The sequence below is a fragment of the Ammospiza nelsoni genome, chromosome 9 (assembly GCF_027579445.1).
Source record: "Ammospiza nelsoni isolate bAmmNel1 chromosome 9, bAmmNel1.pri, whole genome shotgun sequence".
Classification (NCBI taxonomy): domain Eukaryota; kingdom Metazoa; phylum Chordata; class Aves; order Passeriformes; family Passerellidae; genus Ammospiza; species Ammospiza nelsoni.
The window spans coordinates 21,653,908-21,671,226 of record NC_080641.1 but is presented as its reverse complement, the minus strand read 5'-3'; the positions used below and the strand labels follow the sequence as shown (position 1 = coordinate 21,671,226).

Genomic DNA, 17,319 nt, shown 5'->3' with positions numbered 1-17,319 from the left:
GCATGTCAGCTCTGAGCTGTCCAGCTCCTCTGAGTGCATGTCTGCAGGCTGAAGCAGCTCAGCACAGCTGGACTGGGCCAGGGAAAGCAGATGCTAAAGGCCCTCCAGTTCTGTATGTTGGAGGAGGGTTTAGGTAGGGATCTCTGTGCAGAGGAAATAATGGATTTTGGTGATACTGGAATCTGTTTTCTGATAGTGGAATTATGTTACTGTGGAGTGTTTCCTCCTGTAAAATTGTTTCCTACATATGAAAGTGGTACTGTCATACATGATTACTCTGATTATGAAGTCTGGTAGTCACCACTAAAGTCCTGTCCACTGCAAAGAACAAGTACTAAAGACCTGTGCACTAAGAGCTGGGTGATTTTTCAAAAGATTTAATAAACCTATTAATTATTAATTTAAAATCATGCTCAAGTCAGGTATACCTAGTACTGCACTTCCCACCACATTCTGTTTCTTTCAAGGTGTCTTTTGAAATGGAAGTCTGTCCTGGAGGATAGGAGAGCTAGTCATTGAATAGGTATAAATTAAACACAGGCTACCTTAAATTTCTACATCTGTTTGAACTTAATTCAAATAAAATTTGTTCTTTGCTGGCTTAGTTTTATAAAATAGAAACTCTTCATCTTCCCTCTAGTAATAATCTATTGAAAAATGAAAATCTGTCTGTGCTGAGCATATACACTACTGTCAGTCCTACCTTCATTTGATACTATGCTCTTGTCCAAGGTGGTAAATAATGTAGTTTAATTAGACACTTGATACTGTTTTTTGGTGGCCATTAACTGGAAGATGCTGGCAATGAAGAACTTAATATATTGCATAGTTGTTCAAAGATGCAGAAATAATTATTCACCTTCAATACACGGAGATAAGACCTTGCCATTTCAAGTCATACTGCATAATTCAAGAGATGGCAGGGGTGCTGAGTGGTAGCTCATGGTGTTTACTCTGTGGGCTTAGATTAGCATGGCATATTCATATGCCACCTTCACCAGTATAGCTCATTTGGGTGCATTAGGCGTATATGTGCCAGTAGTAAAATACATAAACATATCATAGAGACAAAATTGTTCTGTTAGTGATATTGTTTGTTTAAGCAAATCTGCCTAGGTAAGGTGAAGATTGCTTCAGGCCTGGCAGAAATTTGTAAATTCGTGAGTGTTCTTTTGTGCAGTTTTTCTGCTGTACTTCTTCCAAACTACTGTAATTCTGTAACAGATTCTAAGTTCTCAGCCCATATGTGAAACCTTTACTTCTTGAATGCAGTATGAAACAAATGATATTTAAAATCCACTCCAAATATAGTCTCTATCTGATTTGAGATAAACTGATAAGAGTTCCTAACACTCATTTTAGTTTCAGGTGGAACTTGTCCCAGGAGCCTTCCTTTCTTTCGCAGCACCTCTGGCAGCAGGATCCTGGGAGCTGCCCCTCTTTCCCCAGGCCAGGCTTTGTCTTTGCAGCAAGCTGAGTGCTGTGTTGCTCATGTTGCAATTCTGACCTGTGTGCTTTTCTTAACTAAATCAGAGTAGTTGTTTGGTTGAGTTTTACTTGCTGCTTGCATGTTTCAGCAGTGACACTTTGTCCATACAAGAATGCCTGTGTCACATCAGGATGGCATACCAGTCACACAAACTTTATTGCTTTTGTTACATGGTGAAGTTGTCATTGAAAGCACTTAAAATTAAATTACTGTTCTGCATTACAGCATGTGTTCTTGATATATTATTTAAAAAGTGGGTGTGAGAACATTCTCTGTACTCTTATGAATGCTACAATTATCCACTCTTTCAGTCCCTCAGCTTGCTGGCTTCTGTTTCTTGGGTTTTTTCTCCTTCAGTTTCTCTCTCAATTTTTCTCTAAAGAGCACCATGACCATATATTATCTTGCTTCCAAGTGCATTCTAAAACAGTTGGTCTCTCAGAGGCCAGCACAGTCATAGTGGCTTTTAGTGGTACTTATTTCCTCTGCAAGTGCAGGTTTCAGTGGCTGTCAGAAGTGGAACAAGTGAAAAGCCTGCAGCAACTCTGCAAGAAATGGAAGTACTGATATGTGCTTGTGGACATTTAAGAATTTTTCTTTTGGAGTTAGATGGTCTACTGAGTACAAGTGCTGCATGTGTGTCAATTGTACTTTTCCTTCTGAGAAAGAAAGAAAAGTACAAGGCAGGTACCTTCAAGGCAGGTATCCTGGCTGTACCATGGCTGAACTGGTGAACTCAATCTTTTCACCATCTCACAGAACTGATTCTCAGCTGTCCTTTTCCTTGAGCTTACTTGTGGTTGTTCATGGCATGCAGCCAAAGGTGTGCTGCTTGACTGTTCCAGCATTCCAGACCTGTGGTTCAGAGCTAGATCACACATGCTCACACACACTCAGACTCATTCTTGCACACTAGCACACACACACACACTTGTGCACACCCAGGCACTCTCACACTGAGACACAAACGCAGTCACAATGCACACACATCAGATACACTCAGACACACAATTAGACACACACACTCTTGCACACATGTGCACACATGCATGTGTGTGGCTGTGAGTGTGTCTGTGTGTGCATGAATTCATGTGGGAGTGTGCAGTCAGACTCTAGGGAAGAGGCACTGATGGATGCAGTTACTGGAGAGAGATCAGAACTTAGAGCATCACTTTCATTGCACATATGGCTTTTTCTCAGACCAACTATGCTGGTTGGGTTTTTCCTTCTTTTGGCTCACTGGGACTTGTTTTAAATTCCTGCTGTCCTAGAAACTGAATGTGTTTAACTTACCTGTCAGGACATCTTATGCCCCTGGAGTACCTTTGATCGGGCTTTTTAATTCAGTGAACCTCAGCTGATTTCCCACTTACTGAAGGCTGTGAAGCAACTTTGTAGCTGATTATATAAAAGCACCCTGAAACAGCTTCACAGGAGTTCCATTCACATCCATCTGAACTTTTAAAGTCGCCTCAAATTTTATTCAATTGGGCTCTGATGGGGAAGCTTGCTCTGTCTCTTGAAAGCTACAGTATCTGCTAAGCCCTGAAAAGAAAAGTAAAATTGATCATATTTAACAGTATGAAGCGGTGAGCAATATTCATCTCTGACCTAAAACGTGTGAATCCAGACTCATTAGGCTGTCCATGACCTGAAACAATTCTGGCTTTTGGAATGCTGCAAATTATGAGAGGAAAAAAAAAATCTCTTGCCTGCAGGCTAGTTATAGGTGTTAAAAACTATAGTTCTCAGGGGCTCAGCATGTTGCAGGTCCATCCTAAGACAGATGTAAATGTCACAGGTGTGTTATAAAACCTTCCTAGCCTTGTCTTAGCTTGGTTGGTGTTAGAGGCCTGAAACATCTACATTTTGATGCCAGATGGCTGGCATGGGGATCTAAAACAAAAAACTTATGATTTTGTACTTAACATTACCTTATGTCTAGTCCAAGTCTATTAGAAACTGAAATTAGAAATCATCCCAGATGATACAAGATTTCAAAAGGCTCATTCATGGAAACATAAATGTACACTTTAGTATGTGGGCTGCACTGCACAGCCTAAATAGCATAACTGGTTTACTTGGAGAGTTGTATCAATCAATCATGACATTTGGGGTTTGTGGGTGAGGGAAGGAACGATGATTGATATTGTATATTTAGGAAATATCTTTGCCAGGTAAAGAAGTATTTATAGCTGAGGCTCTCCACTGAAAATATCTTGTCATTAATTTTGGAAAGATACAGTGAATGGAATTGTGGTTTATTTCAGTTTATTTACTGAAGGTAAAGGTAGTTCAACTGGGTTCAAAGTCCCATATTAACAGTTTGTGCTATGGACAAAACCAGACAGAAAGCCAATGCAGTTTATAAAACACAGTTGTGTAACACTGTGCAGTGCTTTTCAGCTAGATTTGCCGCCGTTTTAATGTGCAATATATGCTTTAAATTTTGTAATGCCACTGACTGTGAAACTTGTATACTAAAAAATTCATGTTACCTGTTATTAAAAATTAGTATAAATTTCTGTTATCTGAGCGTCCAAGAGCCAGTGTTTAAAGAAATAAGGTTACCAATCTCTTAAATCATAGACCATGAGTTTTGCACAATTGAAGAAACAGCAGCAGGCCAGTCTCACCTCTTAAAATCTTCAACTGGTACGTTATAACAAATAGTAAATATTATGCTTCAGGACACTCTTAATATACTTGTCCTTACAGAATGGTAGTTAATGTGTTGTCTTGAGCTCTTTGCTTTTTTGTCTCTCTTGTTTCACCTTAGAATCTTTGTGGTTGTCTGTTTCTCTGTATAACAGAAAAGATATTGCAGATGTGCAGAGAACATTATCTTTTAATTCACAACCTTAGAAATGGCATATCTTTGTCAGACAGCTCGGGCAGTACAAATTTATCATCCTCTCTTTATTATCCAATTCACTAGTTTTGGAATAACTTTCAGTTACATGCTTTGATGTTAGAATATTCTGTTCATCTAGTAAAGCCAAGCTCTATCAGGATTTGCATGTCCCACTTAATTTGATCACACTCTCTGGTTTGGGGCATGTGTCTTATTTTGTTCTTTGAAATGTAAAGCTATTCCTATTTTTGTGAAGTTTGCCAATAAGTGCTCTATCAGCCCTCATTCAAGGGCTACTTCATGCTTTAGCATGAAAGTTTCACTGAAATGTTAGGCTTAAGATGACTATTCAAAATAGCAAACTGTAGATCTGATTTACATTGCATGCATTTATAACATTTCTGGATTACTTGTGCATTGCATTTTGGGATGGAAGAGTAAATGAACCATCAGATTTGTTTCTTATATCCCAATAAAATAGGTCTAAGAACATGCTGTAAATCTAGTACACTTTTATTTGAGGGACTGAATATCAGATCAGACAGACAATTTCATAAAATACGTACTTGCATTTCTACTGAAAGAATCCTTCATTCCTTTCCAATTACAAATAAAATGGACTGACAAAAATATAAATGTTTGTTTTGCTGATGTTTTTGTGAAAGTTTTCCTTGGACTGTCTTTCTGATTGCTGTATTCTGGTTTTGTTAGTTTCTGATCATTCAATTCTGATGACCTAAAATCAGTTATCTGTATGCTGCAGGAAAGTCTATTTTAGGGGCCACTATTTTTTTTTTTTTTATAATACTCAAAATAGAGTTTTTAATCTAATGCATTATAAGATTAAAAGGCAGGAAAGGCCGTGTATGGGTAAATGCAATGAGGCACACAGAAACACTTTTTGTTGCCCCTTTCGCAGGTGCGCTTTGTGAAGAACGTGACCTCGTGGAAGGAGATGAAGCCGGGATTTTACCACGGCCACGTCTCGTACCTGGACTTCGCCAAGTACGTTCGCGTGGGCTCGGCCGGGCTGCCGCGCCCTCCAGCGCTCCGGCCGGGAACTGCAGCGTGGGCATGCCCGGCCCCGCCTTCCCGGAGCGCCGGAGTTTGGGGGAGATCTTCACCCACTGCTCTTGTTTCCTTGCATGATATGCTGTAGCCGAGACTCATTTAAAAAAGAAAACGTTTATATATTGGGATTAGTATTCCCTGTCTAAATTCCAAGTTTGTTTTGCTGAAAATCATGGGTTTTTTTCTGAAACCCTGGCGGTTCTGTTTTAGGATTGGCTTCCCATTTGGGGAGGTTTAACATACCTGTTCTCAAAAATGCTTCATATAAAGAGTAACACCACCTGCCTCTTAAGTTATGTCATTCTTCTCTACCTTAGTATCTCTTTACACTTTATCAAAATATGAAAAGTTATGTTTTGAAGTAGTTTTCTGGTCTATAATAGTTTGATTTGCTAGAAAAAACATCAGAATAATTCCTGTGGAGTTAAATGCTGCTACTTCTAAAATTAAATTAAATAAATTATCTTAAAAATCGTCCCACTGACTTCAAAGGTTCAGGATCATATCTTTATTCCCACTTTCATGTTTCTTTTCTTGTCTTATTTTTGCTCCTGGATCTAAAACTGTGATCCTTAGTACCTCAGTTTTATGAAACCTCCCCTTGAACTGACAAGTCAGTTTTGCTTAAGATGCTTACTAGGCAGTGCTTCATCTTGCACTTGGAGCATGTGGAAAATTATTTAAAATTGAAAGTGGCATTTTCAGATCTCATTACATTTGACTGCACAAATGATAGTAACCGCTACTTTTACCTCTTGCTGATGATCACTCAGTGTTTATATGTTTCTGTGCATTAAAGTATTTATTTAAATTCTTTTTTGTATGTAATAATTCCTTTTGTTTAGTCATTTCTTTTAATTACTCATTCTGTCATGTACTCTGATTTTTAATTTGGACTTTTTATTACAAAGAATGAGATGGGGAAGTGATTGTGCGGATTCCCAAAACAGTACATTATCAGAAAATGCTAAAAGCTACAGTAGTAGCTGAAAATAACCAGTGGCACCAAGTTTACAAGAAGTAAAAGGCAAAAAAAGTTACTGACAAATCAGTCAATCAAATAAAATACATCAAAATTCATTAGTTTCCTTTCTGCCTTTTTAAAATTAAAATGCTTCAACATTAATAAACGCTTGAACTGAGTAACGGCTTTCTGGTGCAGCAAAGCTGAATGTTATTTTATACATTAGTTCATAAAGCTGAAAACATTTTCAGATACCGGAACTCTTAAAACTAAAATATTTTACATCTAGAAAGCATCTAAGCAATTTCACAGATTTCTTTCATCTGCATCTTCCCTCCAGGACTGTGTTATCCTTGTCTTTGTTGTTTGTTATCCTTTCACCTGAGTGATTTTTTTTTTCCCCACAACAGCTTGCTTTCTTATACTTTGGGTTTTCATTATTAAAATAATATCTTGAATACGATGGTTGTGCTTGGCAAGGCCCACACCTTTAAGGCTGTGAGGTATGTTCTTGTAATGAACATTCTTGTAGTTAAGGAGTATAAAATATTTCAGAAGAGTCAGTGCTTCCTTATCCATGGACCTCAGACTTAGGTCCACTGTCAAATATCAGAAGTACCTCTTAAAATATGCTGAAAATTAAAGTACTGGATTCCATCGGTAACTCACAGTACTGAGGACAGGTTATTGTAATCCATCCATGTAGAAATTATGCTAATAAAAGTTAAAGTTTTTTCCCTTTTCTTTTTGTTTTTAAAATTTCTTAGCCATTTATTCTCTATTTTCTCTGGTAAATAGTTGGGAAAAAAAGTTCTTTGACAATGCAATTGCCAATTCATTATCATTATTAATAAGGTTACAGTAATAATTATGTTACTGCTAGGTTTATATTACTGTAACTGAAACTAGTTCTTCAAGCTCATGTGCAAATGCAGGCAACTGTACAATGCAGCACAAGCATTTCTGAGGGCTTGGACATCTGCATTTAACCCTCAGATATGTGCTGTTCATTGGCTGAGTCTGCTGCTCTGTGGAAATGGTTTGTTTCAGCTTCCTCAGCACTTGCAGCAGTCTGTGGAAGGGGACACCTGCATGTCTCATGCACTTCAGTGGAGCTTGAAGAGGGTGAAGTTCAAAGCCTGGACTTTGCATCAGAATGGTTGAAATATTCACACCCTCGATCCTCTGCAGACTCTGTGGGAAGCCAGAGCTGGCATGCAGACAGATGTCAGCAGTTCTGCCTTAGAGTGCTCCAGTCTGAATCATTGGTACTCTACTGGCAGCACTGGAGAATCAATTGCTCTTTCTGTAGCCTTTAACAATTTCTGTGTCTGTAGTGCTTGTTTTTGGCAAAAGCAATGCCTGTAATTGTTTTTTTTTTTTCTAACTTCCTCCTTTCTCTGACTTTTGCTACATTTCTGTTCTTCAGTTTTTCAACTTAACATTCCTCATATGCCCAGTATCTGGTAGTAAAATTTACCCCTTTAAAAATCACGGTACTGCATCTTAAAACTGTGAGTTCTGTGTCTTAGCCAAGCTAGGCATGAATGGCCCTCTTTTGATGGAGAACACTTTCCCAGTTTGCATAGGAACAGAAGAGAACTTTTTTTTCCAGCCTCTAGCTTTACTTCAGGGCACTTGACACACTTGCAATTTCCACTGTGATATAAACTCTCTAATATTTGAAATATCTCAAATGGGAAAGAAAATAAAACTGAGAAATGTATTGTAAAAGCTGACTTGAACATAGATCACTGAAAGGTAGCATTTGCACAAAACAGTTTGGTGATTTAAATTTTTCTTCTGTGTCATATGAGATTACCACCTCATCTCATCAGGCTTCTGTTTGTAGTGGAGTGCATCAAAATTCGCTTAGGGTAAATGTCTATGGAAAAATTTAATATCTTTAGATAGAAAAGTTAATATGGTTACAGATGCTATCTTAGACTTATATTTAATAAGCATAGCTGTATGCATTCAACCCAGGCTATGGATGGGCTCTGAGCTCTGTCTTTCTGCTATTAGAGTTAATGTCTCTGACAGCTGGAGACGTGCCAGGAAAACCACTCACAGCATTGCAAAGCCCAGTTCACAAGGGCAGGAACTCAATATCAAACTTCCTTGTACTTATTATAAACATGTATGTGGCTGCTAAACTAGTTAAGGCATTTCTAGAGTCAGGATGGTTGTGTAAACATTTTTAGTATCTATTTGTGTGACAATATGTCTGTTTTGTTTGTTTCTTTAATAATAAACCCTTAAAATCATCATCTTAGGCAGACTGAAATTGAACTTACTTTTGCATCCATGTAGTGCACTGGATATGAGATGAAAAGAAGTGATCATTAAGCTTCCTCCCAGTGTCATGTATTCTGTGTATGGATTTCAGTTGTAGCAATAAAGACAGGCTTTTACATGTTAGATGAGAAGCTTTGACTTGTCCTTTGAAAGATGTTTTTTCCTCTTTTACTTTAGATTTGGTGTTAAAAAGAAACCAATTTACATAAATGTCATAAGAGACCCTATAGAACGCCTAGTTTCTTATTATTACTTTCTGCGCTTTGGAGATGATTACAGACCAGGGCTACGGAGGCGAAAGCAGGGGGATAAAAAGGTAAAGTACACCTAATAATATATGCTGAACTTACTAAAATCAATGTGAAGACAATTTTACAAATGCCCTGATCAAAGCCAAATTGTTATTTTATCAGCCTTGGTGATAGTGATGGCTTTGAAAGTTATATTCTCCGTTTCCTGTCCATACTGGAGCAGAGCATGACATAAATAGGTTCTCTGTACCCTTATAAATTCACTGTATGTTGCAATTTGTTAAAAAATTAAATAAAATAGTTTTTTAAGTTGTTATTAGGTATCCAGAATTATAATTACCAGATTAGATTTATCCTCCTGTGTAAGAAGGCTACATCTTTTCTTGTTGAAGACTGAGACATATTTTTTCAGCAAAAGCTGTAAAACTGCTGATGCTTTGGCTTTGTTGATTATTTTCATATAATTAGCAACCCAATTTATTCTATTTTTTAAAAAGGTAAACACTGCAATGTCTTTTTGGAAACTGTGGAGTATGACACATAAATTTCTGTACTTCCTCCTCGTGTCTTAGGTGGCTGTAGATAAGTTCAGGTCAGCACATTCAAACATTGACTACTAATACAATTTCGGGATGGCAACGTCATTTAGACTTCATAATGGATCTGTTCCAGAAAGAATCTGTACATCCACTGTCATGGTTTGCAGTATGACCTTTCTGGACATGTTGGTTTAGATTTTTCTTATATTGGGAAGAAAAGCAGGGTGTAAAATACATGAGTATGGTTTACAAAACTGTAGCTTGAATAGTGTGGAATCCTATAAAATGTAATGAGTTTTTGTACTTTATAGAGCCAAAGACTTTATACATTTTCAGTGATTATATTTTCTTAAGCTGATGCTGTTTTTCTGTAGTGTTGACAATTTAGTGCTGTGTGGGTACCAAGAGACATTAAAAAACAAGCAAAAGTCACACAAAATATACAGTTTAGTAATCATTTTGTGTGCTGCCCCCATCCAAATAGTGCTTCTTAAATATTTGCAGCAAACCATTCCTCTTTTTTTTTCCAGTTGGGAACTAAGTGGTCCTCTGTTATTTAGGCTTTAGCGCCATCTTCAGTTACTGCATTTCAGTTTGTCCAGGTATCCTGAAGCACAGCAGCATAGGAAGAGAAAAGCTTCAAGAATAAATTGAAATTAAGATTAAAAATTGTCTTTATAGAACTGGCTAAACAGATGAACAGGTGATGTGATATGATATCATAAAGGCATTTTTAAAAAAGAGAGATAGGATCTCATCTTTTGTAGACTGTCTTCCTCTTTCCTGCTTGAGATCAGTCACTTGGAAAGCTGAGCATGCTGCTAAGTCTGAGCTGTTTCTAGGACATAAAACTTACTAAAAAGAGTAAAATGTAAGTGTTTATTTTAATTTTGAATTATAATCCAAACAACGTGGTTAGGTAGTCACTGGGAGACATGCCAAAAATCCTTAGTGTTGCTGCTTGCTAGACTGCACTGTAAGCTTTGATTTGCTGGGAAAAAGGTCATATGCATTTCTGTTTATAATGCTTGCAATGCATTGCATTATTAATTTGATGTTTTTCTATTGAAGGGGCTTTTTACATTTTGTCACTACAATACCACTTTCTTTTGGTTTGAGAGACTTAGTTGTTGTTGTACAGACTTCACATGTTCTGTAAGCATTTCAAGTTCATTTGAAGTGAAACTCATTTGCTGTATCAAGCTTCTGGCTTCTTTCATGTAAATCAGGTAGTACTATTTTTCCAGAGTGTCTCTGGGGAACTGTCCATGTATAGATGATGTAAATTTTGCATACATTAGTTATAAAATTCAGTAAGCTCAAAAATGGATTGAGCCAATTGCAGTGTCTTTATTCTAGTATATGTTACAGTAGGTTAATGAAAAGCTCTAGAGTTGAAAAGTAGGGAAGATCAGAAATTACCTCTAGTGAAACTCAATTGTTCCTTTATTAGTGGGAAGGAATCTCAATGTATTTTTATACTCTGTCCCCTCCTAGTCCATACCATGGCATTATATAGAAGAATTATAAACTTGGTTGTTTTCTGTATCTCTGTGTTTCCAGTCATAGTTAGCTTGGCTCCAAATGCAGGGTCTGTAGAGGCAAGGGTTTCTTCTAATGAATCTCTGGATGGAGCAGCCAAGGTAGGTGCATTAGAGGAAGTGTGGAAGGAAGTGTGTCCTATTTCAGCTTACTTAGAAAATGGCTTGCTTCCTCTTGCTTATTAACTGTAAAATAACCTGCAGGTATAAGCAAAGAAATCTTTCTTTGCACAGATGCCAGTTCATTTTTAGTATAAACATTCATAATTTAGGAGGTGCGTTTAACAATAGATCAGTGCAGAGTTTCCCTAGAGAACTATGCTAGGGAAAGCATACCAATGTCTTGTTTTCCCACTTAAAGCTGCATTTTTAGCTATGGTGTGTGACAGGTACAAGCTATTTTAAACTCAGAGTTCAATGTGAACCAAGGCACCACAGTTTACTCCCTGCTTTGGCATAGTATCAATAATTTTTTCAGATTATCTCATAAACTTCACCTCAAAATAAAAGCAAATCATGTTGTCCTTTTTCTTAACCCCAAATAATTACACAAATGTGTTTTTACATAGTTGCTTTGAACAGAAACTTGTAATTAGACTGAAGAAGCAATCTAAAAAGTTGTCCATGGGATCTATTATTTTTTAATATATCCTAGATATAGGCCTTATATCTTGATTAGAAATACCACAAATACTTCCTTTATGGTGACATGTAAAGCATTTACAAATTCCCTGCAGTGCTAATGGAGTCCCTGTTGTAACTGTGTTATTGCAGTTGAAACTCTGTTACTACAGCAGTGTATCCACATCAAGAGCAATATTGTATGGAATATTCTGTTATGCTGTGAGCAACTTCTTTTTGGTTTTTCTGATTGCCAGAACAAAATTAGCCTCTGAAATGGCAATTATTTCTCATTACTCAAATGTAATAGAAGCTTGTTTAATCTAAAAGACAAAATGCACAATGTTCTGTGTTAAAAAAGACCCAGCTGTTGCAGGATCACACAATTCCTCATGGCATTTGATGCTGTATCTTTAGTGACTTCTTTTATAGGGGAAAATAATTATACCAACAGTTATTGACTATTTTTGCTAGTTTTGACAAATAGCCTTTGCTAAAGTTATATCAAAGGTATATCAATGTATCAGGTAAGATCAATTGTTCATTACTTGTAACCATAAAGGACTGTCCAAGTACTGTTTAGCTGAGACAGTAGATCATCCTGATAACACTGTGAAAGCAAGGCTTGACATTTTTTTTCTAAAACATCATATATGTGTTTTTCTGTTTGAGATGTTAGATACATAGATGAGATTTTAAAGCTCAGCTCAATTTTGTCTTTGTTCCAGACCTTTGATGAATGTGTGGCAGCTGGAGGTTCCGACTGTGCTCCAGAGAAACTTTGGCTTCAAATTCCATTCTTCTGCGGCCACAGCTCAGAATGCTGGTAGGGAGATGAATGTGGCTTGTTCATCAAGTACATCAGTGCTGAAATCTAAACTTTAACAAATTTCAATATGTAGTCCAGTTGATAAAAGTGTGAGGGACTGAACAGAGTGAAGCAGTGGATACTTGAGTGCTTTCTGTTAAAGATGGATTTACTGAAACAGTTTTGCAGTTCTTTAAACTAGCAGTATGTTACAATACTGTATCAGCAGTGCTATGACGGAAAACATGTTTTCAATTTTAAAAATCATTTTTGCAGATTTAGTCTTGACATTTTTCTCTTATGTCAGACTACAGAATCCTTCTTTTGGAATGGATATATTTCAGTTCAAGCTCCTAAAGTTCCTGGTGAATACACAATAATTGAGATCAGGATAAATTTATCTTTTTAAATGTTTACCAGATATCCAGTAGTCAATGCTACTTAGCAGAAACTGAAACAAAAGCAAATAGTGTCCATCTGTCAATGCAAAATATTTTATAATAATGGCAAAAACTTAAAAAAACTCTTAAGCAAAAAAAACACAGAAGAAACCTCATTGAGTTTTTGAGAGATTGAGTGATAGCAATGGCAATTATTTGTCAAAGGTTTTGTTCATTCAAACATAAGCAAAGTAAATGGCCACTTGGGAGCTCCTCTTTCAGTGCCTGTTGTTCAGACCTGTCTACTCTCTGGCCATGTGGAGAAGCAGAGAAAGAAAGAAAGAAGATGCAAAAGGGAAGGTATGCTCTTGCCAGATTTCTGGTATCTAATGTGAAAGTAGAGACAGAGTATTAATATTGAGACAGTGTAAATCCCAAAAAAATTGCTTGAATAGAGGCATTAATCATATACACACACTGGGTATTTTTGTTTAGACTATTTTATAAGTAGAGGAGTCACATTTTTAGGTGAGAACACAAATGAGAGGAACTGCAAAGGGAAATGAAGTTAGCAATGGTTATAACTTGGAATAAGTCTTGCCTATACAAATGTCCTGTTGTGAAGTAATCTCCATCTAGGGACTAAGGCTGACATCAGAACTTAATATAATTGTTCTCTGTCATTTTAGGAATGTGGGAAGCAGATGGGCTTTGGAACAAGCCAAATACAATCTGATTAATGAATACTTCCTAGTGGGAGTTACTGAAGAACTTGAAGACTTTATCATGTTATTGGAGGCAGCTCTGCCCCGGTTCTTCAGGGGTGCTACAGAACTGTACCGGACAGGTATTAAATAGCTGATTTCATGGAGTTATCAACCACTTTCTGCCTTTTTCAGTGTAAATTGTTTAGATCTAGGTGAATAGTTTGAGTCTCTGCCAGGTTTGCCTCTCAGCTGGATGATGCTCCTGTATAAGAAACAAACTCCTTTTCGAAGATTCTCAGTTCTCTCTCTCTCTCTCTCTCTCTTTCTCTCAGGGGTGATGCTAGTCCAAGTATCTTTCTGCCTTACACTAATTATAAATATTTAAGGCTGGGGTAAAGGTAGATGTGTAGGTATACTGCATGTAACATTGTGATATGTTTGTAACAGAAATTTTTTTTTAAAGTTTTACAGTGGCTTCAGCTTTTTTAAGTAGCTGATGTGGCAGATTTCCATTTCCTCAGAAGCTCTGCTGGAATTAACTGTGCTCAGTGTAGCCTGGTTGGCTGAGCAATAAAGCCTGAGGGATGCAGAGACCCAAGTAGATGTTTATCTTCCTGGGCTCCTAGCTACAAGAAGTAGCTCACTTTCTAGGAGCTGGCCATTCAATTTATGATGAAGAGAAGATCTATCTTAGCAGGGCTCCTAGCTGCAAATAGAGGGAGAAAAGGATCTGATGTACAGAGCCTAGATACGTAGTATTAACAAGTTAATTAGAAAGCAACAGCACTCCTTGGGGAAAATCTGGTCATCATTTTGGTCTTCTTTGTCTCAGAAACTCTGCAACAGGGATATGGCTTATGTATAATTTATGATAAGACTATAGTATCCTATTTAGATGGGAGAGTAATGGTTTAAATGCTATTAGTAGAGATTATATTTTTATTAGAAATAGACAATTGAAATCATGCAAAAACAAGATTTTTTTCTCTTTTATGGAGAGCTACAGAGAGCTACACCAGAACAGGGAGGTTTTTGGTAGTCTGAGTTGAATATAACCTTCCCTGGAGATATTTAAAATATGTGTAGAAGTGGTGGAGGTATTTAAAAGATGTGTAGGTGTGGCACTTGGGGACATGGCTGTGTTAGGTTTGTGGTTCGACTCGATGACCTTAAATGTCTTTTCCAACATAAATATTTCTATGATTCTATGAAAGAAGTCTCTGCAGTTTCTAAAATTCTTAACATTTGATACTAGATTAGCATATAAATAATTAATTTTGAAAGACCAGTTTTGCTCCAGGTAGATTATATGGAGTAATCTTACTCTTTAAATGAATGTTCATTCCCTGGGTTTATTAGAGCAAACAGGAAGAATTGAAAGAATGGATGCAAAATTCATAAACATTAAGTGAGCGAGGCTGCAGGTTCCAACTCTGCATGTTGTGTTAATAAATTTTGGATTAAAGCCTGCTCCTTCTAATGCAGTTTATCAACACACTGAGAATATAAAATCTCTGTAAATAACAAAGGACTGTAAACATTTTTTGAGCACGTGAACTTGAAAGTGAAGTTATTGCTTTCATTTTGCATTTAGGAAAGAAGTCGCATCTTAGAAAAACAACTGAGAAAAAACTTCCCACAAAAGAAACTATTGCCAAGCTACAGCAGTCTGAAATCTGGAAAATGGAGAATGAGTTCTATGAATTTGCACTGGAGCAATTTCAGTTTGTCAGAGCACACGCAGTTCGGGAAAAAGATGGAGAATTGTATATTCTGGCTCAAAACTTTTTCTATGAAAAGATTTACCCTAAATCAAACTAAGAATGCTATACTATTAGATTTATGGACCTAAATCTTTGGCCACATCATCATCTTAGTCCTCAGCCATGGAAACTAGATTGCTTGTAGACCTCCCAGACATTTCTTTGTACGAGAAAAGTGGGTTGTGGATCACCTCCAGGGCTTTGGATATAGTTGTGTTGGTAATCCAGAAGCAAAGGCTTCATTTCTTTTATCTAACTAATATTTTCAGTGGGAGTCAATATCCTTAACCTGAAGAAATCTACAATGTAATTTGGAGCAATTAATACACGGCAGTTTTATTTGAAAATGTAAACAATCAAAAAAACCACTTCTGTTGATGCTCTTTTAAATTTTCAGAGCAATTTATTTTCATTTATACTTCTGTGAAGAGGAAATAATTTTTCCCCAGCTTTCAACATGGAAATTTTTGTTGTATACAGTATGAGTAGCCCTAATAACTGGTTGACATCTGTGCTTTGTTTTAGTGAATCATGTCACATGATATTAATTGGGATGGTTAATCATGTTCTGCTGAGAAATGCTGCTGCTGGATTGGCATATTTATATATGTGGTTTTATTAAAAAATTACAAATACTCATTGGTGTTAAAAATGTCATTTTCACATTAATATTGTAAAAAGTTAAAGAATCAGAGCAGTGGGGTTGTTTTGGGGTTTTTTTGTTTGGTTTTTTTTGTTTGGTTTTTTTTATCACCACCGCCACTGGCTGAGGTTGGGAAAACTACAAAGAAATTTGGTATTGTCTGCAGTTCTAGTTGATCCTTACACAGTGGTATAAAAATTGTAAATTCAGTACGTTTCTCCATGGATTCTTTGTAATAATTGTAAACTGAGGTATTGGTGAATCCATATTATGACTCTACTAGTGAGCTGTGGTATGGCTAGGGTTTTCCTACTACTTCAATACTTTTATCTGTAGAATATTTTTACTGAGGTGCTTTATAATGTGTTTTAAAGCATTGCATTTACAAAAGGAGTAAAATGCTGTAAATACTGCTTATTTTATGTATTTGGACCAAAAGGTTTAAAGTAATTAGTTTAAAGTGGGGTTTTTTGCACCGGTTCTATGTGAAGTGAAAAACATCACATCTACTTCCTGGTTGAGTTAACTGTTGGACATTGCTGAAATGCACTTCAGTGACCTCTCTGACTTGAATGTTTTCCAGGGATTGTCCTTTCAGAAAAGTAGTCTTCATCCTTTTATCAGGGTAAGAGAACAAGAAGAAAATTGTCATATGCAGTCTGGTTGGGAAAGGTGCAGTGAACTTGATTGACATAATTGTATTTATGTAACTGCCTTACGTGACTGTTGTAAATTTGTGAGTTGCAATTATTAACAATGTGAAACACCTGGCAAATGAAGTAAATTGAAATTTGAGAACAGATGTTTGGGGCCACTGCATTATAGCAAATGGCCGTGGAGCACTGCAAGAATTTTTCCTATTGAATTTTCTTAAAGATACAAGTATTTACACAGCTTCCACCTGCCTTTTCTTAAAAGTGCTTTTCACAGGATTTGATTGGGAAGGCACTGAGGAGACAAAGAAAGGAATGGTGGGAAACATTTAAATTCTTACGGTATGATGCTGAAGGTTTAGTTTAAAATTACCAAGTGGAGTTTCTTTAACCAGCTTGTTCTTGTAATGAAAACAAAGGAAATGGAAATGGAAAATGGTCTGTGAACTGGATGTCTGCAGCCAAAAGCAACAGCCCAATTACAGAGAGGATAACGAGAGACTATCAAGTACATCTTGCAGTTTCTTTGTTTTCTTAGATTTTTCCCTTCTGATTTTAAAAATAGATCTCTCTTTGTTCTTCCCAAATAATCAGGGAAGTTCCTTCTCGTAAGTTACCATTTATATAGCATGAACCATGCATAAGACTTCCTGTTCTTGTTCTTGTCTGTTGACATAATAATGATGCCAACATGTTTGGCTATAGGATGTATTAGGTCACACATGAAGACATATTTC

The 17,319-nt window shown here is 36.7% G+C and overlaps 1 protein-coding gene across 1 annotated transcript in view; it reads left to right on the top strand.

Moving 5' to 3' along the window:
• The window catches only part of HS2ST1 (heparan sulfate 2-O-sulfotransferase 1), a 71,584-nt gene extending 55,659 nt beyond the window's left edge, over positions 1–15,925 (top strand). The window contains exons 3-7 of the mRNA XM_059478001.1: positions 5,263–5,348; positions 8,854–8,992; positions 12,357–12,454; positions 13,506–13,663; positions 15,118–15,925. Of these exons, the coding sequence (XP_059333984.1) occupies positions 5,263–5,348; positions 8,854–8,992; positions 12,357–12,454; positions 13,506–13,663; positions 15,118–15,344 (708 nt within the window). The 3' untranslated portion in view covers positions 15,345–15,925. The remainder of the gene's footprint in view (positions 1–5,262; positions 5,349–8,853; positions 8,993–12,356; positions 12,455–13,505; positions 13,664–15,117) is intronic.
• The last annotated feature ends 1,394 nt before the right edge of the window (positions 15,926–17,319 follow it).